Consider the following 23,821-nt stretch of genomic DNA (forward strand, 5'->3'; position numbering starts at 1 on the left):
CGGCTTTCATCACTAGAGCGCTTTTGATGGGGAAAAAAGCAATACTTACTAACTGGCTGTCCCGCGATCCCCCATCTTATGCACAGTGGCGATCCCTGATGATAATCCATGCTACACTGGAACGCAGAATGGTGGGAGCCTTGGATCGTGGCCTTGGTCGTAGATTCAGTCTGACCTGGGAATGTTTCTGGCAGGATCTTACTCCGCATGCCCGCAGCAGATTATTGAACCTCTAAGTTTGACTCTTGCTCTCAATTTTTGTTGTGGTACTGGACTCCTGGGGTGGGAAGGGATATTGGGGGGGGGGGGAGGAAGGTTGATAGTTGTTCTGTTTTAATAACAAAAGCCTATGCTGTTTGTACTGGTGTGCTTTACTATTTTTATAATAAAAACTATTTGACCATAACTAATGCATGAGGACCTGGACCCTTGGGGACACCTACAGGATCCTCTCGAGGGGATGGCCGCTGGTACCGGGAACTTATTTTTTTCTGTCTACCATCGAGGAGGTGTTTGAGGTGGGGCTTTTTTAGAGGGACAATCTCTCAGATCTGATTCAGCAGATCTCCTCGGTGTTGCGCTTTGAGGAGGCGCCGCCTGCGACCCCGAGTGTGGAGGACCTTCTTCTTTGGGGGATTTCATCTGCTTCCCTCTCTTGTCCAATACATCCAGTTTTTATTTCTGGATTTTATCCTGGCGCAGTGGACTTTGCCAGATGCATCTTTCAGTTTGTGTGCTCTTTGGCTTGTTTGTATCCCGTCCCGGTGGGGGATAGGGCTACCTTAAAGTCGCTAGTGATGGACGCGTTGGTCTCAGCTTTTGCTATGCAGCATACTGTGCCCGTTGAGAGCAGTTCTGTCTTAACAGACTCTGAGGAACGTAAGTTGGAGACAATTTTTAAGAAGAATTTTGATGTGTCTGCCTGGGGATCCAGGCAGCTATTTGTGTGGGCCGAGCAAGTCCTTGACAGTGAGTCTGATGGTCAGGAGGTGGTGAAGATTCAGATGGCTGCCTCTTTCCTCTCAGATGCTCTCTATGACTTCTTGCGGTCATCTGTCAAATCCATAGCTATGCATCAGACCTTTTGGCTTCGGGCATGGTCGACGGACCCGGTGTCCATCTCTAAACTCTCTAAATTTTCTTTTTTGGGGGTCCTTATTGTTTGCCAGAGGTTTGGGACTGGTTAGTTCAAACTCTGATGGACTCTAAAGTGCCCTGCCTGCCTGAAGACATTGCTTGCCAGGCTCTTCAAGGTAGCACTGCTCAGGGAAGTCTGCAAGATTTCCGCAGGTACCGCCCTGAGCTTGGGACTGCTCACTACTAGAGAATGACATGGTGGCTGTTACTTGTGGCTAGCCGCCAAAACCTTGGGGTAAAAATAGTGTTCACCAAAGCTTCATGGACAAGGCCATTCACTGCTCCATGGAGCGGTGAATGGTCTTGTCCCCGCAGTTAAGGAGGGAACGCACGCGGTCACCTATCATGCTCCCTCCATCCTTACTGATCACTGCCGCCACCCTGTCCATACATCTCCCTACTCGCTCCCTGCCCCTTACCTTCGTGGCCGGCGATTTCTAAATTGCCTTCCTATGAGCAGCCGGAGCATTAAAGGCAGATTGACCTCTCTGGCAGCAGGAGCCATGGCTGCAGAGATAGGGGGGGGGTGAAAGTGCCACAAAGGTAAGGGGAAGGGAGGGAGAAAGGGAGGAAAGGTGGGGTGGAGAGGAACAGACGCTGAAGGGAACTGGGGAAGGTGGGGGGAGGGAGGAATAGATGCTGAAGGAAACTGGGGAAGGTGGGGGGAAGGAGGAACAGATGCTGAAGGGAACTGGGGAAGGTGGGGGGAGGGAGGAACAGATGCTGAAGGGAACTGGGGAAGGTGGGGTGGAAAGGAACAGACGCTGAAGGGAAATGGGGAACAGAAGTCGCTAGAAGGGAAGAAGACAGAGATGCCAGACTATAGGGGGAGCGAAGAAGATGGGTGCCAGACCAATTTGGGGGGGGGTAGGGGGTGGAGGGGAGATGGAATGGAGAAGCACAGTAACAGAGCAAATGGAAGATGCAGAGAGAAGGCAGACAGTGGATTGAAGGAATTGAATGAGGAGAAGATGAGGAAAGCAGAAACCAGACAACAAAGGTAGAAAAAAAATTTTCTATTTATTTATTTTTATATTTTTTTTGCTTCAGCATAAAGTAGTATATTAGTTGTGTTGATAAAAATTTATAAACAAAGCCCTGCCAGCTGAACATCTCTTTCTCTAGTTCAGCAGCCAGATCTTTGATTTATAAGGAAGGAATATGCTAAATATTGCAGTACTGAGGCTTGTATGGCTGCAGGAACGGTGGTCACGGGGACGGGGCAGTGACGGGGGCAAATTTTTGCCCCGTGTCATTCTCTACTCACTACCTAACCTCTAATTTTGCCAGGGGTCGTTTCTTCAGTGACAGGCTCCGTTGGTTCCCCCGCTGTCCATCCTGTCCAATGACTCTGTGCCTGCGCCCCCTCTGATTCTGGTGGGTGCTCAGCTGGAGGTGATTCAGGACGGTTCTGCTTTGCAGTTTGCCCATTCCCTGCCATATCATTTTCTGGCTTCTCCTTGTCATGCAGCGTGGAAGAAACAGGTTTTTCGCCAGATCCTTAAAAGATTGCTAGATCTCAGAGCTGTGGTTCCAGTGCCCCCTCAAGAGTCAGGCACCAGCAGGTACTTGATTTACTTTGTAGTGTCCAAGAAAGAGGGGACTTTTCGACCCATCTAAGTTTTGAAGGGGGTCAACAGGGCTCTCACAGTTCCGTCTTTTTGCATTGAGACTCTAAAATTGGTGATTCTGGTGGTTCAGCTGGGGGAGTATCTCACCTTTCTCGACCTGATAGAGGCCTACTTGCACATTCCAATCTGGACCTCCCATCAGCGTTCCTTTGTTTTACGATCTTGGGCCAGCACTTTCAGTTCTGTGCGCTTTCTTTTGGTCTGGCCACAGCTCCCCAGACATTCACCAAGGGTATGGTGGTTGTCGCGTTGGCAGACAGAAGGCATTCTGATGCATCCTTACCTGGTTGATTCGCGCAAAACATAAGAACAAAAGAATTGCTGCTGCTGGGTCAGACTGGTGGTCCATCATGCCCAGCAGTCTGCTCACGTGGCGGCCCTCTGGTCAAAGACTAGCGCCCTAACTGAGACTAGCCCTACCTGCATACATTCTGGTTCAGCAGGAACTTGTCTAACTTTGTCTTGAATCCCTGGAGGGTGTTTTCCTCTATAACAGCCTCCGGAAGAGTGTTCCAGTTTTCTACCACTCTCTGGGTGAAGAAGAACTTCTTTTCATTTGTTTGGAATCTATCCCCTTTTATCTTCAGAGAGTGCCCTCTTGTTCTCTCTACCTTGGAGAAGGTGAACAACCTGTCTTTTTCTACTAAGTCTATTCCCTTCAGTATTTTGAACGTTTTGATCATGTCCCCTCTTATTCTCCTCTTTTCAAGGGAGAAGAGGCCCAGCTTCTCTAATCTCTCACTGTACGGCAACTCCTCCAGGCCCTTAACCATCTTAGTCGCTTTTCTTTGGACCCTTTCGAGTAGTACCATGTCCTTCAGGTACGGCGAGTAGTGCTGGACGCAGTACTCTAGGTGAGGGCGCATCATGGACCGGTACAACGGCATGATAACCTTCTCCGATCTGTTCGTGATCCCCTTCTTTATTACTCCTAGCATTCTGTTCTCCTTTTTCGCCGCCGCTGCACATTGCGCGGACGGCTTCATCAACTTGTCGATCAGAACTCCTAAGTCTCGTTCCTGAGAGGTCTCTCCAAGTACCGCCCCGGACATCCAAGTTTCCAAGTTTATTATAAAAATTTGATTAATCGCCTATCACATTTTCTAGGCGATGTACAATTTCATAAATAATTAAATAGGGGTGACAAATCTAACAAACAATATTCAAAATGAATTAAAACTAATAAATACAAACTTTGCTATACATAGTTTAACTTATACATATACAGTGGTGCCTCGCATAACGGACGCCTCGCACAGCGAACGCTGCGCACAACGAACTTTATGTCTTGATCCGTACAACGAACTTCGTTTCACACAACGAAGTCGCCCGAGCTGCATCCTTCCGCGCAGGCACTGCGCTTAACTGCCCTCTCTCCGCCTGGTTCCCTCTTGCCCCCCCCCCGACTCCCCGACACGATCGGGGCAAGAGGGAGCTCAAGCCCTCTTGCCCCCCCCGACTCCCCGACACGATCGGGGCAAGAGGGAGCTCAAGCCCTCTTGCCCCCCCGACTCCCCGACACGATCGGGGCAAGAGGGAGCTCAAGCCCTCTTGCCCCCCCCGACTCCCCGACACGATCGGGGCAAGAGGGAGCTCAAGCCCTCTTGCCCCCCCGACTCCCCGACACGATCGGGGCAAGAGGGAGCTCAAGCCCTCTTGCCCCCCCGACTCCCCGACACGATCGGGGCAAAAGGGAGCCCAAGCCCTCTTGCCCCGCCGATTCCCCAACTCCCCGACAATATCGGGTCAGGAGGGAGCCCAAGTCCTCCTGGCCACGGCGACCCCCTAACCCCACCCTGCACTACATTACGGGCAGGAGGGATCCCAGGCCCTCCTACCCTCGACGCAAACCCCCCCTCCCCCCAACGACCGCCCCCCCAAGAACCTCCGACCGCCCCCCCAGCCGACCCGCGACCCCCCTGGCCGACCCCCACGACACCCCCAACCCCCTTCCCCGTACCTTTCTGTAGTTGGCCGGACAGACGGGAGCCAAACCCGCCTGTCCGGCAGGCAGCCATCGACGGAATGAGGCCGGATTGGCCCATCCGTCCCAAAGCTCCGCCTACTGGTGGGGCCTAAGGCGCCTGGGCCAATCAGAATAGGCCCGGGAGCCTTAGGTCCCTCCTGGGGGCAGGGCCTGAGGCACATGGTCGGGTTGGGCCCATGTGCCTCAGGCCCCGCCCCCAGGAGGGACCTAAGGCTCCCGGGCCTATTCTGATTGGCCCAGGCGCCTTAGGCCCCACCAGTAGGCGGAGCTTTGGGACGGATGGGCCAATCCGGCCTCATTCCGTCGATGGCTGCCTGCCGGACAGGCGGGTTTGGCTCCCGTCTGTCCGGCCAACTACAGAAAGGTACGGGGAAGGGGGTTGGGGGTGTCGTGGGGGTCGGCCAGGGGGGTCGCGGGTCGGCTGGGGGGCGGTCGGAGGTTCTTGGGGGGGGCGGTCGTTGGGGGGAGGGGGGGTTTGCGTCGAGGGCAGGAGGGCCTGGGATCCCTCCTGCCCGTAATGTAGTGCAGGGTGGGGTTAGGGGGTCGCCGTGGCCAGGAGGACTTGGGCTCCCTCCTGGCCCGATATTGTCGGGGAGTTGGGGAATCGGCGGGGCAAGAGGGCTTGGGCTCCCTTTTGCCCCGATCGTGTCGGGGAGTCGGGGGGGGCAAGAGGGCTTGAGCTCCCTTTTGCCCCGATCGTGTCGGGGAGTCGGGGGGGCAAGAGGGCTTGAGCTCCCTCTTGCCCCGATCGTGTCGGGGAGTCGGGGGGGCAAGAGGGCTTGAGCTCCCTCTTGCCCCGATCGTGTCGGGGAGTCGGGGGGGGCAAGAGGGCTTGAGCTCCCTCTTGCCCCGATCGTGTCGGGGAGTCGGGGGGGCAAGAGGGCTTGAGCTCCCTCTTGCCCCGATCGTGTCGGGGGTGCCAGGGACCACACGGAGTCACCCACCGTACCACCCGATTCGGGTAAGCGCAGGTATCGGTGGGTGGCTTATTTGCGGGGGGGTGCCTTATTTTACATTTTTTTCTAAAAAGGGGGGGCTGTCTTATTTGATGGCCCTGCCTTATCATCGGGGAAACACGGTAGAAAAAATAAAAATGAACAGTTAAGTCCCAGTTTTTGCCGCTGAGACTCTGCCCTCTCACTGTAAAATTAGACTCTACTTAGTCTGTCTTTAAATTTAAAAAATGTGTGTTGTTTTAAAAAACAATTATGTTTTTAGATGTATCTAAATAAAAATAATAACCAAAAATTTATCTTTTTTTATGTCATCTTAGCATATTTTATGCTACAGAACGAATTATTTTTTTTAACATGTATTCCTATGGGAAAACGCGTTTCACACAACGAACGTTTCACATAACAAACTTGCTCCTGGAACGGATTAAGTTCGTTGTGTGAGGCACCACTGTAATTTCAAGGCGAGGGAAAAATCATTAATGGGTTACAATCAATATTAATGTAAAAACATTTAAGGAAAGAACAATAGGAAGGGCAACAGATAAAATTTATATTAATATACAAAGTGAAAAGTAAGCAAGTCTTTGAAATTTATTCATTAAAAGCATCATTAAAAAGGAAACTCATGAGTTTGGATTTAAATTTATCTAAGTTCTTTTCCTCTCTAAGAAATAGTGGGAGGTCATTCCAAGATTGGGGAGCTGTTATTGAAAAAATGGTGTGACGCCTTGTATTGATAACTTGTATTTGTGTTTACCTATCTGTATCGATTCCTCCTCAGTTCAAACGGATAGTAAAGTCAAACTTCTTGGAGTCATTTTAGACAAGGACCTTGCCTTTCACCAACATATTAGTGCAGTTATGCAGAAATGTTTTCATAAGCTCTTTCTGCTCTTTCTTCTTTTCTTGATTCCCCCTCTCAATATTCTAATTCACTCTCTTGTAATTTCAACCTTGATTATTGTAAGGTATAACCCAGAAAGAACTCCACTGTCTTCAACTATTGCAAAACATTGCTGTCAAATTAATCTGTCATACAAAAAAATCTGATCACGTCACTCCTCTCCTCTGTAAAGCACATTGGCTACCTATTACTCAAAATGGATTTTCTGTCCTATTAACCCTCTTTCTTCCTCCCCTCTTAAAGTCAATCAATTTGTACCTTTGCTTAATCTTTGTAAACCGCATAGAACTTCAAGGTATTGCGGTATATAAGCTGTTATTATTATTATTATTACTCATCGTCTCACTTATAAAATACTGCTCCTCACCTTTAAAACAAAAAACTCTAACCAACCAGCATTTCAACATTTATAAATAAACTTTTGATCCAATACTCATCACCCAGGACCCTCCGATCTAACAATCAAAACCTGCTTTCCATTCCGTCAATATGCGAACTGTTTTACGATACTACTTGTAAATCCATTTTTTCAGTTACTGTCCCTTCTTTGTGGAATGCCCTCCCATTAGTTGTTCGATTAGAGAACTCGTTTGGAAAATTTAAAACCAAGCTCAAAACTTTACTCTTTAGTACCAGCTTCCGCTTCTCAAACTTTTAATTTTTGTGAAGCTCTGAAACATCAAACGCTTCTTCTGAAGCGATCCCCTCCCTAATGTCTTGTCATTCCCCTTTTACCTCCTCTTTTTTTATTAATTTTGCTTCGATGTATTTTAAACAACTAATCCTTTCCCACCTTCCCTTCTGTCTCATGTACATTAATGTGAATTTGCCTAGTATTTTAATATATGACGAAATATTGTTTTTATTTACTCATTTTAACCGTTTTCTACAATTTTTTTTATATTGTACACCGTTTAGACATTTGTTTTGATAGACGGTATATCATAAATAAATAAACTTGAACTTATGCATGAGATTATTGTTACCTACATGCATCACTTTACACTTATCCACATTGAACCTCATTTGCCATGTCGATGCCCATTCCTCGAGCCTGATTATGTCACGTTGCAGATCTTCACAGTCCCTTCGTCTTTACTACTCTGAATAACTTCGTATTGTCCGCAAATTTAATCACCTCACTCGTCGTACCAATGTCCAGATCATTTATAAAGATGTTGAAGAGCACGGGTCCAAGCACTGAGCCCTGCGGCACCCCACTAATGATGCTCTTCCAGTCCGAGTATTGTTCATTTACCCCCCCCCCCACTCTCTGTTTCCTATGCTCCAGCCAATTTTTAATCCACGTGAGTATTTCACCCTCGATTCCATGGCTCACAATTTTCTGAAGTAGTCGTTCATGCGGAACCTTGGCAAATGCCTTCTGAAAATCCAGATATACAATGTCGACCGGGTCACCCTTGTCTATCTGCCTGTTTACTCCCTCAAAGAAGTGCAGCAAGTTCGTCAAACATGATCTGCCTTTGCTAAAACCATGCTGACTGGTCCTCATCAGCCCATGTTCTTCAAGGTGATCAATGATGCAGTCCTTTATCAGCACCTCTACCATCTTACCCGGTACTGAGGTCAGACTCACCGGTCTGTAGTTTCCCGGATCTCCCCCTCGAACCTTTCTTGAAGATCAGCATAACATTCGCCACCTTCCAGTCTTCCGGAATCTTACACGATTTGATCGACAGATTGGCTATTAATTGAAGCAGTTCAGCTATGGTCCCTTTCAGTTCCTTGATGACCCTCAGATGGATGCCATCTGGTCCCGAGGATTTATCACTCTTAAGCCTATCAATCCTGTCAACTTTTCATCTTCATTCCAGCATATAGCCTGATGGGTTCTTGTATACTGTATAAATTTGTTCAGTTTGTCAGCAGTTGCTCTGTCTTCTTTTAGTGCTCCCTTTATTCCATGGTCATCCAACGGTCCAATAGCTTCCTTCGCGGGTCGTTTCCCCTTGTTATATCGAAAGAACGGCTTGAAGTTTTTCGCCTCCTTGGCTATTTTTTCCTCGAAGTCTCTTTTGGCCCCTTTTACCGCCCTCTGGCACCTGTGTTGATGATGTTTGAGCTTGTTCCAGTTTTCGTTGGTTTTTGACCTTTTCCATTCCTTAAACGAAGATTTCTTGTCTCTGATTGCTTCTTTCACCTCTACAGTAAGCCACGCCGGTTCTTTATTCTTTTTCCTCTTGGATCCCTTGTTGATACACAGTATATATAGATTTTGCGCCTCGGTGACTGTGTCCTTAAAAAGGGACCAAGCTTGCTCTAGTGTTTTTACAGTGCTTATCCTATTCTTAATCTTCTTCCCTACCATGAGTCTCAACCCTTCGTAATTCCCTTTTCGGAAGTTCAGTGCCGTGGCTGTTGTTTTGGACCAATGTTTCTCCCCTGCGTCCAGATCTAAGCGGATCATATTGTGATCGCTGTTTCCCAGCATTCCTTCTACTTCTTCATCTTGTGCCAGTTCTCGTAAGCCATTTAGAATTAAGTCCAGAATTGTATTTCCTCTAGTATTTTCCTTGACAAGTTGTTCCAGGAAGCAATCGCCTACAACATCCCAGAACTTGGTCTCCCTAACGCAGCCGGAGGTGCCTAGGTTCCAGTCTATTCCTGTATAGTTGAAGTCACCCATGATAACTGCATTGCCTCCCTTGCAGTTGCGTTTAATCTCATCCGTCATTTCTCCGACAATTTCTTCGGACTGCCCTGGGGGTCGTTAGTAGATGCCGATCTTCATTTCCAGACCATTTGTTCCTGGAATTTTGACCCTAGAGACTAACTTATCCATCAGTTGTGGTGTGTTCTCTCCAGTAGATTCAGTTCCCTCTTTGATGTATATGGCAATGCCCCCACCTTTTTGAGCCACTCTGTCTCTGCGGTATGTTGAGGGGCACCGAGGGACCAATATGCAGACCGGATATGCAGTCGAGGGAGGTCTGCTGTCTACCTGGAGCCAGAATGCGAGATGTGACCACCTGTCTTGATCGACTTCTCAGGCCCCAGGATCACTTCCCAATGCTGCTCATCCACGTCGGAACGAATGACACTGCCAAGAACACCATGGAGGATATAGCTAGAGATTTCAGAGCTCTGGGAAGGAGGCTGAAGCAGACGGATGCACAGGTAGTATTCTCTTCAATTCTTCCTGTTAGGGGCAGAGGAAGGGACAGGGACGAACGTATCCTGAAGACGAATGAGTGGCTACAACGATGGTGCCAGGAAATGAACTTCGGATACCTGAATCACGGTGAGGCACTACAGGGACTACAGGGACCAGACGGACTCCACCTGACCAACAGAGGTAAGAACGTCTTCGGACACTGACTAGCCCGCCTACTTCGAAGGGCTTTAAACTAGGTAAGTCGGGGGTGGGTACCCACTTTTACACCAGAGCAGTAAGTAACAATCCTGAGGTGGCGAACCAAAACTCCGCTTCCAAGTCCGAGGTAAGTACCCTTACTACAAAAGATTCGCTAGGAGACACTTTAACTCATCAGGACCTCAGTAAACATCAAGAGTGGAGAGCTATGTATGTTAACACACACAGCCTAGGGAACAAACTTCTAGAACTGGAAACAGAAATGGTTAATGCAGACTTAGACGTGGTGGCTGTGTCCGAAACATGGTTCACAAACTCTCATGGGTGGGATATGACTATACCAGGATACAACCTGCTTCGCAAAGACAGAGAGGGTAAGCTAGGAGGAGGGGTAGCACTTTACGTCAAAGAGCACATCAAGACAACCAGGATCACGGATGTTAAGTATACCGGGGAATCCATCTGGGCAAACCTGGCCAGAGGCGGAGAAAAATGCCTGTACCTCGGTGTGGTATACAGACCTCCTAGACAATCGGAGGACAAAGACGCGGAATTAATTGAAGATATTGAGAATATCACCTTGCGGGGGGATGTTGTTCTATTAGGAGACTTCAATATGCCTGATGTAGACTGGAACACACTCTCAGCGACAAATTGTGACAGCAGGAGGATATTAGCGTCTATGAAGGGAGTACAGCTCAAACAAATGGTGCTAGAGCCTACAAGGGCCCAAGCCATCCTGGACCTAGTACTTACGAATGGGGAAAGTGTCTCGGAGGTCTCATTGGGAGAAACGCTAGCCACCAGCGACCATAACATGGTATGGTTTAACCTTAGGAAAGGCTTCCCTAGATCTCAAACAAGAACAAGGGTACTCAATTTCCGGGGCGCTGACTTCGAACGCACGGGAGATTTCGTTCATCAGACACTACAGGTTCAAGAAGTAACCGATAATGTGGAAGCTATGTGGTCAACCTTGAAATCGACCATTCAGGAGGCAACTGTCCGCTACATTAAATCGGTAAATAAACAACAAAGAAACAAGAGACCCAAATGGTTCACTGATGAGGTCTCATACCGCGTCAAGGAGAAGAAAAGAGCATTTCTCTCATACAAGCGCACCGGGGAGAAAGAAGCGAACATTGAATAGTCCGCAGCGGTCAAAACAGCAGTCAGGGAGGCCAAACTTCGAATGGAAGAAACTCTAGCGAAGAATATTAAGAAAGGGGTCAAATCCTTCTTCAGGTACATTAGCGACAGGAAGAAGAACACAAATGGGATAGTACGCCTTAGAACGCCAGACGGGAGTTATGTGGAAACAGATTCAGATAAAGCTAAACTGCTGAATGATTACTTCTGCTCTGTCTTTACCTGTGAGGCACCAGGGAACGGGCCTCGGTTTGAAACAAAGCAAAGCATGGAAGATCCATTTCAGAATTTTGAGTTCACAACTGCTGATGTTTACAGAGAACTGTCAAGACTCAAGGTGAACAAGGCCATGGGGCCGGACAATTTACACCCACGAGTGCTCAGAGAGCTATGCGATGTTCTAGCGAAACCGTTAGCCATGCTCTTCAATCTCTCCCTAAGTACGGGGAGAGTCCCCCTGGACTGGAAAACAGCTAACGTCGTTCCTCTGCACAAGAAGGGATGCAGAGCAGAGACTGCGAACTACCGACCAGTGAGTCTCACATCAATTGTGTGTAAACTCATGGAAACTCTACTTAAAGGAAAATTAGACACGATTTTGGATGAGGGAGACCTAAGGGATCCCCGTCAACATGAATTCACTAGGGGTAGGTCATGCCAATCCAATCTTATCAGCTTCTTCGATTGGGTGACGGGAAAGCTGGACCTGGGAGAGTCTCTGGACATAGTGTACTTGGATTTCAGCAAAGCGTTTGACAGTGTCCCGCACCGCAGACTATTAAACAAGATGAAGTCGATGGGTCTAGGCGAGAAGCTAACTGCATGGGTCAATGATTGGCTGAGTGGAAGACTTCAGAGGGTGGTGGTCAACGGCACCCTCTCTGAGACATCGGAGGTAACTAGCGGAGTGCCGCAGGGCTCGGTCCTGGGACCATCTCTTTTCAACATATTCATAAGAGACTTGACCCAAGGGCTTCAGGGTAAAGTAACACTGTTCGCCGACGACGCCAAACTGTGTAATATAGTAAGTGAAAACAATCTTAAGGATAGTATGACGCAGGATCTGATCACGTTGGAAAACTGGTCCTCGACATGGCAGCTGGGCTTCAACGCTAAGAAATGTAAGGTCATGCATCTCGGCTGCGGAAATCCATGCAAAACTTACACCTTGAATGGAGAAACACTAGCTAGGACTTCAGAAGAACGGGGCTTGGGTGTGATCGTCAGTTCAGACATGAAGACTGCCAAACAAGTGGAGCAGGCCTCATCCAAGGCAAGGCAAATGTTGGGATGTATCAATACAGGCTTCATCAGCCGTCAACCTGAAGTCATAATGCCGCTCTACAGAACCATGGTGAGACCTCACCTGGAATACTGTGTGCAATTTTGGAGACCACACTACCAAAAAGACGTGCTTCGAGCTGAGTCAGTTCAACGAATGGCCACTAGAATGGTTTCCGGACTCAAGAATCTCCTATACGAGGAAAGACTGGACAAACTGCATCTCTACACTCTTGAGGAGCGTAGAGAAAGGGGAGACATGATTGAAACGTTTAAGTACATCACAGGTCGTGTCGAGGCGGAAAGCGATATATTCTTCCCCAAGGGACCCTCGGTCACAAGGGGGCACCAGTTCAAACTCAGAGGAGGGAAATTTAATGGTGACACCAGGAAGTATTTCTTTACAGAAAGGGTAGTAGATCACTGGAACAAACTTCCGGTGCAAGTGGTCAAGGCCACCAGTGTACTCGACTTTAAAAATAAATGGGACATCCACGTGGGATCCCTACGGGGGTCGAGCTAAGGAACTGGGTCATTAGCACTCAGACTTTATGGGGTGGGACAGAAGAGTGGGCAGACTTGATGGGCTGTAGCCCTTTTCTGCCGTCATCTTTCTATGTTTCTATAGTTTGTATCCCGGTAGCACAGTGTCTCAGACGTTTTCCTTATTCCACCATGTTTCCATGATGCTTATGATATCAACGTTATCTTTTTGTGCCATAGCTTCTAAGTCACCCATCTTTTTCCTAAGACTCCTTGTGTTTGCGCCTGTTCCTTTCTTGCATTTCCTTCCCTCTTGTGTCCTTTTCGATCTGTCTTGCCTGTGATCCAGTGAGTCTTTCCCTCTATCTTTTTGTACGATATCCTCTGGATATACCGGTTCCTGAACCATCGACTCTCTCTCTCGGTCGACTTTCGGCTTTCCCCTTCTTTCTAGTTTAAAAACTTCAGTTGCGCACGAAGTGGAATCCTTCTTCCTCACACCAGCAACACATCCATGCGTTGACTGTTTGCAGCTCCATCTGCCTCTTCTCATCAGCCCTGGGCACCGGCAGGAACTCCAAGAATGCTATCTTCTGTGTTCTGGTCTTCAGCTTCCTTCCTAGCATCTGGAACTGGTCCTTCAGTACTTCTCTGTTGTAGTTCCTGTTGCTCACTTTGTTCATCCCCACATGGATCACCACCGCCGTATCTTCTTCTTCCACACTGTCAATGATCCTGTCGATGCGGCTCACAATGTCTTCTACCTTGGCTCCCGGTAGGCAGGTCACCAACCGATCCAGTCTTCTAGTGGCTGTCGACTTGTCTGATGATGGAGTCCCCCACGACGATTGCTGTCTTCTCTATCTCCTCTTGATTCTCCAGCAGCAGGTCCTTGTCCCTGGTGTATGTCCATCACTCCAGCCGCAGGTCTGTGTCCTTCATTCTCGCTGCTGTGTTACCCATTTCTTTGTGCTGGTCCACACTGTAGATGTAATTCGGCAGTTCCACTGTTGCTGGTGATTTTCCACAGCCTCCCTGTATGCCTCCTCTATGAACTTCTCCTTCTCGGACTTCTTCCTCGATGGTGTCCTCTGTCTTGTTCTCTGCTTCCTCTGTCTTGATGTTCTCTGTATCTCTGTCTGTATCTCTGTCTCCCTCCTCCACTGCTTGAAGTGCCTGAAGTTCCAGTACTCTACCCTCCAGGAGTCTGACTTGTTTCTTCAGGCTCTCCAGTTCTCCGCATTGAGTGCATACGTAAGACCGCCTCCCAGATGGGAGGTAGTCATACATATGGCAGACAGTGCAGAAATCTGGGTAGCTCAACATCTTGCTTCTGTCTGCTGCTTCTATTACTGCCTGTTTGCCAGTCTTCTGTGGCTGTCTTCTGTGCCTGCCTGGCTGTGGCTGTCCTCTGTGCCTGCTGTGTCCTCCTTCTGCTCTCCTTTAGCAGTGTGTGGTTGTGTGTTCTCTGTATCTGCTGTGTCCTCTGTGTATGCCTGGTTGTGTGTCCTCTGTACCTGTTGTACCTGTTCTCTGCGCCTGCTGTGGTCTCCTTCTGCGCCTGCTATGGTCTCCTTCTGCTCTCCTTTAGCGGTGGCTTGTCCCTTCTCAAGGCCCTTTGCAAGGGCGCTCTTGCTAAGGCGAGCGCCTTTAACGCTTGCCTTCGACGCGCGCCGAATGGCTTTACGCTGTTGGCCCCTCCCCTTTTAAGGGAGAGCTTCAGTGGTATAGTCAGGAGGTGGGTGGAGCTAACTCTCACTGATTCCCCTCTTCGCCTCCAGGAGATCAGCCAGGTCACGGCTCGGGTGGTGGAGTTCCTGTAGTCGTTGAGATGGAATGTCAGCCTTGCCAAGAGCCGGGTGGCCCCCTCGCAGCGCCTGGAGTATCTTGGGGTGGTGTTTGACACTTCCTTGGGGAAGTTCTTCCTCCCAGAGACCTGGGTAAGCAAATTACACTCTCAAATTTGCCTTCTTATGGCGTCCCGGTGTCCTCGGGCGCAGGATTTCATCCAAGTCTCTAGGGGGTCAATGGCGGCTTCCCTCGACATGATGAGGTGGGCTTGGGCCCACATGCATCCTCTTCAGTATGCCCTTCTGGAGGTGGTAGCTCCACACCTCCCATCTTGTTTAAGGGACAAGTCTGGATCAGCCACAGTGGATGGTGTTTCTCACAGATGCCAGTCTTCTCGGTTGGGGAGCTCAGTGTCTAGATCACTCAGCTCAGGGCACCCGGTTCATGGAGGAAGCGTCCTGGTTGATCAATGTTCTAGAAACTAGAGCCATCCATCTGGCGCTGTTAGCCTTCCACGCCTTCTTATCAGGCAAATTGGTCCAGGTTCTGTCAGGCATTGCCACGGCAGTGTCCTATGTCACTCGTTAGGGGGGCACTAAGAGCACTCAGGTGGCACAGGGGGTGACTCTGCTCATGCTCTGGGCAGAGTCACATCTTCAGGACATCTCGACCTCCCACATAACTGGAGTGGAGAATGTTTAAGCGGACTTCCTCAGTCGTCACACATTAGATCCTGGAGAGTGGTGTCTAAGCCACGTGACCTTTCAGTTGATAGTGCAGTCTTGGGGTCAGCCCCTAATGTACCTGATGGCCACAGGAGTCAACGCCAAAACTTCCATCTTCTTCAGTCATCGCAAAGACGGTCAGGCCGAGGGTCTGGATGCTCTGGTTCAACCATGGCCAACGGAGGGGCTGTTGTATGTATTCCCTCTGTGGCCATTAGTGGTCAGAGTTCTCCATATTGTTCGTCACCCAGGCCTGGTGGTTCTGGTGGCTTCGGATTGGCCCAGGCAACTGTGGTAAGAGGATCTGGTAAGGCACCTGGTGTCAGATCCTCTTCCTCTTTCGCACGATCTTCTGATTCAGGGCCCCATTCCCGTGTTCGAGCTGAGTCTTTTTTGTCTTACAAGCTTGGCTCTTGAAAGGTCTCACCTAGGTAAGAATGGGTATTCAGACAAAGTGATCTCCACTCTCTTGGGGTCCCGCAGATTTTCCACTTCTAGGGCTTATGTGCGAGTTTGGTGTATATTTGAGGAGTGGTGTACGGCACAAAGAGTGGTTGCTTTTCGCGCTTCCTTGCCTAACATCTTAGAGTTCTTGCAGGATGGCCTGGACAGGGGCCTGGCTTGGTCTTCTCTCCGGGTTCAGCTTGCGGCCCTTTCAGCCTTTCGTGAGTTATTACGGGGTCAGCGTCTGACTGCCATTCCTGATGTCATTCGCTTCTTGCAGGCGACCAAGTTGCTCAAGCCTCCCATGCGACTGTCTGTTCCCTCTTGGGATTTGAATCTGGTCCTGTCCAGGCTTGTGCGCCCCTCGTTTGAGCCTTTTGGTGCCTGCACGTTGAAGGCCCTTACTCTTAAGGCGGTCTTTTTGGTGGCTATTACTTCTACTAGATGTGTTTCAGAGTTGCAGGCTCTCTCTTGTCGGTCTCTCTTCCTCAAATTTTCTAGGGAGCGGGTAGTGTTATGGCCTGTTCCTTCCTTTCTGCCAAAGATAGTTTCTCTTTTTCATGTCAATCAGTCAGTGGTCCTCCCGGTCCTGGGTAGTCAGGCAGGTTCTTCTGAGCAGAAACAGTTGCGCAAATTGGATGTTGAGAGGGTCTTTCGCGCCTACTTGTGCAGGACCCAGGAGATCAGGAAATCAGATAATCCTTTTGTCCTTCTAGCGGGTCCTCGTGGTGGTGGGGGGTGGCGCTTCTAAGGTTACCATTGTGCGTTGGATCAAGGAGACCATTGCTTCCGCTTATCTTCTTCAGAAAGACTGTTCCGTACTTTCTCAAGGCTCATTCTACTCGGGGTCGGGCAGTTTCTTGGGCATCAAAAAGATTGTCACCCAGTGGTCAAAAAAGTCAAGAAAGAGTACGAGGAGAGACTAGCCAAGGAAGCAAGAAATTTCAAACCATTTTTTCGATACGTGAAAGAGAAGCAGCCAGCGAGGGAGGAGGTGGGACCTCTGGATGAGGGTGACAGGAAGGGAGTGGTGAAAGAGGAAAAAGAGGTGGCTGATAGACTAAACAAGTTCTTCTCGTGGGTCTTTACAAAAGAAGACACATCCAACGTGCCGGAACCGGAAAATTATCATGCATGGAGGTAAGTCTCGAAGATGTTCTCAGGCAGATAGATAGATTAAAAACTGACAAATCTCCAGGCCCAGACAAGATCCACCCGAGAATACTGAAAGAGCTCAGAGACGAGACAGCGGAGTTACTGCGGCATATTTGCAACCTATCCTTGAAAACAGGGGTAATCTCGGAGGACTGGAGGATAGAAAATGTTACACCAATCTTCAAAAAAGGATCGAGAGGCAACCCGGGGAACTATAGACCTGTGAGCTTAACCTCAGTTCTGGGGAAGATGGCTGAATCACTGATCAGGAAATGTATCAATGAGCATATAGAAAAAAATAATCTGATGAGAACAAGCCAGCATAGTTTCTGTAAAGGACGATCATGCCAGACAAATCTACTGTATTTCTTTGAGGGGATAAGTAAGCAATTGGACCAAGGTGACCCCATAGACATCGTATATCTGGATTTCCAGAAAGCCTTCGACAAGGTACCCCAATGAACACCTGCTGAGGAAATTGTGGAGCCATGGGGTGGAAAGGGACGTACAAAGATGGATCAAAAATTGGCTGGCGGCCAGGAAGCAGAGGGTAGGAGTAAAGGGGCACTGCTCTGACTGGATAGGTGTCACGAGTGGTGTTCCGCAGGGGTCAGTGCTGGGACCGCTGCTGTTCAATATATTCATTAATGATTTGGAAACAGGGACAAAGTGCGAAGTTATCAAGTTCGCGGATGACACAAAACTCTCCAGCAGGGTTAAAACTGTTGAGGAATGCAAAGAACTGCAGAGCGACCTGGACAAACTGGGTGAGTGGGCTAAAAAATGGCTGATGAGCTTCAATGTGGAGAAATATAAGGTCTTGCACATAGGGAAGGGGAACCCAATGTACAGCTATACGATGGGAGGGAGGGAACTGGGGGAAGGCAACCTAGAAAAAGACCTGGGGGTATTGGTGGACAAATCAATGAAGCCGGCGGCGCAATGTGCAGCGGCCTCAAAGAAAACAAACAGAATGTTGGGCATTATCAAAAAAGGTATCACTATCAGAACAAAGGAAGTCATCCTGCCACTGTATCGAGCAATGGTGCGCCCACATCTGGAATACTGCATCCAATACTGGTCGCCATACCTTTAAGAAGAACATGGCAATACTTGAGAGGGTCCAGAGGAGAGCAACAAGGATGATAAAGGGCATGGAGAACCTTTCATATGCCGAACGGTTGGACAAGCTGGGACTCTTTATCCTGGAAAAGCGGAGACTGAGAGGGGACATGATAGAGACTTATAAAATCATGAAAGGCATAGAGAAGGTGGAGAGGGACAGATTCTTTAGACTAGTGGGGACAACAAAAACAAGAGGTCATTCAGAAAAACTGAGAGGAGACAGATTCAAAACGAATGCAAAGAAGTTCTTCTTCACTCAACGGGTGGTGGACACCTGGAACTCGCTTCCAGGAGAGGTGATAAGACAGAGTACAATAATGGGGTTCAAAAAGGGACTGGATGACTTCCTGGAAGCAAAGGGGATAGCAGGGTACAGATAGAGGGTCACTTCACTGGACATTAGGCGAACAGGGTATGGAAGTTGTAGGCTAGGAGCACTTACAGGTCATGGACCTGGGGGGCCACTACGGGAGCAGACTGCCGGGCACGATGGACCCCTGGTCTGACCCGGCAGGGGCAATGCTTATGTTCTTATGTTCTGAGTCTTTGCTGGTGCCTCCTGTGGATATTTGTAAGGTGGCGGTCTGGTCTTCCCTACATTCCTTTGTCGGTCACTACTGTGTGGATGTTCAGGCGTGTCGGGACATGGTGTTTGTTGCATGTGTTCTGGTGTCAGCCCTTCGGGGGTCCTACTCATGATGGGGACTGCTTTGGTATGTCCCACTTGTAAGAGGAAAGCAGATTAATCTGGAGAGTGCTAAAGAAGGAGAAATTAGGGTCTTACCTGCTAATTTACTTTCTTTTAGCTTCTCCAGAACATTATAGGAACCCACTAACATGGATAACCTGGACATACAGATGAATCAACTGGACATACTGGCCTCACTTGTGTATGCTGGACACTACAGACCTATATTTTCCCATAGCCAGGCCCAGCCTGTACCTTGCTGTCTGTGAACACATGCAGCCTTTGCAATGCTAACCCAGCTGACCTCTGCTACAACGTTTATGTCTCCATTCCCTGCTGGGAGGATATTTCTCCAAGGTTCTGCTGAACTGTTATCAGTGCTGTATGACTTCATATGCCAGGCACCCTGGAAAGCCATAAAACTTTTATAATGATCAAGGATCCCTGCAGGACGATGTGGGTGTAGCGAGATGAGAGAACTTGGTACCAAAACATTTGCTCCCTGTCTCTGAACCAAGTTATGGGAACCAAGCAGCTGGATTGTTGAAAGGTCTCCTTTGTCAACTTTCAGCATACAAGGAAGGACACCATCCTGAAGATGCACAGAATTGTAAAACCACTAATTAGCATCTGCAAAGTGATAAAGATCTCAGCGCTGGAGAAAGTTCACCAAGAGTTCTCTGTTTCTGCAAGGCCCCCCCTACTGGGGAGGGGGGGTGGAGGTGAGAGAGGCGTGGACTGAGAGGAGGAGTTAGGTATACATTATTTTATGTACCAATAGGGAATTACATAACCATAATTCGGGGATGTACTTTTTGGAACAAAGGAAGAATTTCTCTGTATAAAAAACACGTGCATTTTAGGTAAAGCCAGAGAGATTCACTTACTTATGCTACGGGGATCTGCTAGCCCCCTGCTAAGCATATGGGTGCAAGTTCTTCTCTCCATTGCATATTCTGAACTGACAATATATTTTTCTGATATGTCTCTGCTGCTGTAATACTGTAAGTTTTTATACTAACAATAAACAAATATTGTCTGTTTTGGAAGATACAATACCATCTCGTAGTTATTCCAATGGTAAACAAAGCAGCCTTTACTTCACCACCCTTTCTATTATCATGTTCTTATGTTCAGATTTTCATTTTCGATCGGTTTCTAGTATTTTTCTAGGGCTGGGGAGATTAAGAACAGCGGCTGTGGCTTGGCTGGCGTAGCTGGTGAGCTGTGGGGACCTTTGCTATTTGCATTTGTTTCTTTGCATTTTCCAAAAACATTTGTTTTTATTTGTTGATACTCCTGTTCGGAGTCTTGTTTGTCTTTCTGTATATAGTTCTTAGTTCTGCTTGGCTATTCGACAGACTGAGGTAATTAGGGAGGGGTCTCATGATATGTACAGTTCCAAAGTTTTGTCTCAGTCTCCACCTGCTGGTCATGATGAGATATATACCCACTTGTAAGATTAATCTGATACCGGTCTGGAGAAGCTAAAAGACAGTAAATTAGCAGGTAAGAACCTAATTTCTACTTATTAAGTAAAAAGATTACTTGCATTGCTGCTGGATATAGACAAATGAAGACATAATTGATGTTTGTGTTTAGCGGATGGTAGTTACATCTTTTTCCCAAATTTGGTAACCCTTAAAACCTGACAGGATCCTATATTTTATGAATATTGGTAATTAGTGCTGAACTAAGTGGATTTCAAAGATGCCAAGTTACCCAGTTCCAAGCTGAAGATTTTGGGTCCATTGTGGATTTCTGACCACCCCATCCTGCTACATTATCAAACTTGCAACACTGATTTCAATGGGCAGACACTATAAATTCCACACTGCTTTGGGATGTAAGTTCAAAATCAGGACTGGCAAAACATGTTTGTTTGTTGATATTTGATTTACCACCCTATCTTGAAGAAGTTCAAGGTGATATACAATTTCTTCTCTCAGCTACTCTTTAAGTATTTTCCCTATCCTGGTGGGCTCACAATCTAACTATGGTACCTGAGGCAATGGAAGGTTAAGTGACTTGCTCAGGGTCATAGGGATTGATTCCACAGCCTCAGAGTACTGAGGCAACTGCTCTGACCACTAGGCCGCTCCTCCCAAAAATCTCCAGCCAAGGACTGGATAATTTGGCAGCTCTGGTTTTGTTGCTTTCTCTCAGTTGAACCAATTGACTAACATCGGTTTTCTTTTTTTTCTTACGATTCTTATAACATGATTGGATCTTCTCATTGTGGCTGTTATCTGATTATGACTCCAACCTCTTCTTGGACTTGTCATCCATTCCTGTTTGCACATGGTTCTGGTACATGGATATGGCTATAATCCTCTTTGGACGTGGATGTCCTTGTTGGGATGTGACTTTGATCCATCTGTGGAAACTGTTAATTCTTTTTACTCTGGATGTGGTTCTCTTTCATGGATGCAACTTCCCTCTTGGGCATGAATCGCTTATAGTTGCTGCAGTCCTCAGCATTGTTGTTCAGCATTTTATAGGAGGACTGCTCACCACGCTGACATTTAGCCTAATGATGAGCTGTACACAGAGAGCAGAGGAGAGAATCCAGGTATTATGGTATTATGTTATACGGGTGGGAATGCTATATGTTGGTGTGTGATAAGATCAGAAACTGATTGGCTGTACTTAGGGATACATAAGATTGCCTCAGTTCCAACTTTGTGCTCACATACAGCAGTAATTTAACTCTTCAGGGCTGTGTCAGATTTTCAACAGTAGCAGGGGCTTGAACATGCAGGCACTGCATTAGGGAGCTTATCATTTTTTTCCTCCATAAGGTGGGATAATTGGAATCTGGGCAGGGTGTGTTTGGACCAATATACTCCTCTCATACTGAGATACCCTTTGTGGGCCAGGGTTATATATCTGATCAATGTAACTTGCCCATGGTGAAATACCCAAATATATTCCTTGAGTATATGGAGTGATAGGTATTCAAGGTGTGGTCACATCATAGAGCGATATAAAAGTATTATAACATTCTCATCTTTGTTTTCCAAGCCTTTCCTGATAATTCCTAACATTATATTTGCTTTCTTAGCCACCACCACTGTACACTGAGCTGAGGGTTTCATCATATCCTCAATGATGACACCTAGATCCTTTTCCTGCATGGTAACTCCGAACATAGGTGCCTTCATCCAGTGGCGTACCTAGCATATGCGACATCTGGGGCCCATCATTTTTGGCACTCCCCCCCATCTGTACGAAAAACATGATTTTTAGTGACAAGCCATACGTCACACATGAGTACCTAGGAAAAGGCAGCATCTTACATATTGCGGTGAGCAGTATAACATCAATACACCCATTGTAAAACTAAACAAGCCAGACTAGTACAGATCAATCCTACACCGTCAATCCTAACAGAAAACCATGTCTTTCGAACACACAGAACACAGAAAACACCTTCGTCTAGTATGGAATATGTCATCACAAACTAACCCCTCCCCCTTTTACAAAACTGTAATGTGGATTTTAGCCATGGTGGTAACAGTTCTGATGCTCATAGAATTCTGAGCATCAGAGCTGCTACCACCACGGCTGGCGCTAAAAAACGCTCCACAGTTTTGTAAAAGGGGGGATAAAATAGAAATACATAGACAAAGATTAAATTGAACCAGCAAGAAGCTGGACTCTGCATAAAATGCAACACCACAGAAACAATGACACATGTCTCCTAAAGCAATAAATAAATAGAAAATTTTTGTTCTACCTTTGTCTTCTCTGGTTTCTGCTTTTCTCATCTTCTTGTTACTGTCTTCCTTTCATCCACTGTCTGCCATATCTCTGCCCCTCCCTATATGGCATCTTCTCTCCTTCTATGCCCCTTCCAGAAACTGTATGCCTCCCCCTTCCATCTCTCCTTTCACCCCCATTGGTCTGGCATCTCTCTCCTCTCCTTCCCTCTACCACTCCTCTCTTCTGCAATCCCTTTCTTCCCTCATTTTCCTTTTCAATTTATTTTCTGCATCCATCTAGATTACGTTCTTACTACCCTCTCATCAATTTCCTTTTTTACTGTCTACCTACAGCTCACCACCTTTTTCCCTCACCCCTCCAGTATTTTCCTAACTCAATCCTTTTCCCCCATCATCTGCCCTCTTCTCTCTCCCCACTTCCATCATCTGCCCCTTCTCCCTACTTCCATCATCTGCCCTCTTCTCTCTCCCCTTTCTCCCCACTTCCATTATCTGCCCCCTTCTCTCAATCTCTCTATCCACCACAGGCCCATCTTTCTTCCTTCCTCACCTTTCTGATTTTGGCAACAAGATCTGCAACCCCCCCACCCCCCCGCGATGACACTTAAGATCGGCATCGGGCCTCCTTCTACCCCTTGCATCAACAGAACTTCAGATCGACAACGTGGTGCTCAGTCAAAAGCAGAAACAGGAAGCTGAGTCAGAGGGAAGCTTTTGACGTGAGCACTAGAGAATGACACGGGGAAAAAATCTGTCCCCGTCACTGCACCGTCCCCTTCACCGCCATCCCATTCACCGCCCTGTCCCCATCCCCGCAGCATCCATACAAGCCGCAGTACTGCAATATTTAGCTTATTCCATCCTTATAAATCAAAGTTCTGGCTGCTGAACTGGAGAAAGAGATGTTCAGCTGGCAGGGCTTTGTTTATAAATTTTTATCAACACAACTAATATACTACTTTATCCTGAAGCAAAAAAAGAAATATAATTTATTTTCTACCTTTGTTGCCTGGTTTCTGCTTTCCTCATGTTCTCATTCAATTCCTTCCATCCACTGTCTCTCTTCTCTCTGCGTCTTCCATTAGCTCTGTTATTGTGCCTCTCCCTTTCTCCCCCCTTCCAAATTGGTCTGGCACCCATCTTCTTCCCTCCGCTCCCCCATAGTCTGGCATCTCTGTCTTCTTCCCTGCCAGTGTCTTCTCCCCACTCTCTCTTCCCCATTTCCCTCCAGCATCTTCTCCCCATTCTCTCTTTCCCATTTCCCTTCAGCGTCTTCTCCCCACTCTCTCTTCCCCATTTCCCTTCA

The 23,821-nt window shown here is 47.7% G+C and overlaps 1 protein-coding gene across 6 annotated transcripts in view; it reads left to right on the top strand.

The window, feature by feature from the left end:
• Window positions 1-23,821, top strand: part of MFSD3 (major facilitator superfamily domain containing 3) — a 340,339-nt gene that overhangs the window by 32,127 nt on the left and 284,391 nt on the right. For all 6 annotated transcript variants that reach the window (XR_004538496.1, XM_033935195.1, XM_033935198.1 and 3 more), the window contains one exon: window positions 21,253-21,362. Coding sequence is in view for 5 of the 6 variants with exons in the window: in XM_033935195.1 (XP_033791086.1) it covers window positions 21,253-21,362 (110 nt within the window). In the remaining variant the exon portion in view is untranslated. The remainder of the gene's footprint in view (window positions 1-21,252; window positions 21,363-23,821) is intronic.

The sequence above is a fragment of the Geotrypetes seraphini genome, chromosome 2, assembly GCF_902459505.1.
Source record: "Geotrypetes seraphini chromosome 2, aGeoSer1.1, whole genome shotgun sequence".
NCBI classification, from domain to species: Eukaryota; Metazoa; Chordata; class Amphibia; order Gymnophiona; family Dermophiidae; genus Geotrypetes; species Geotrypetes seraphini.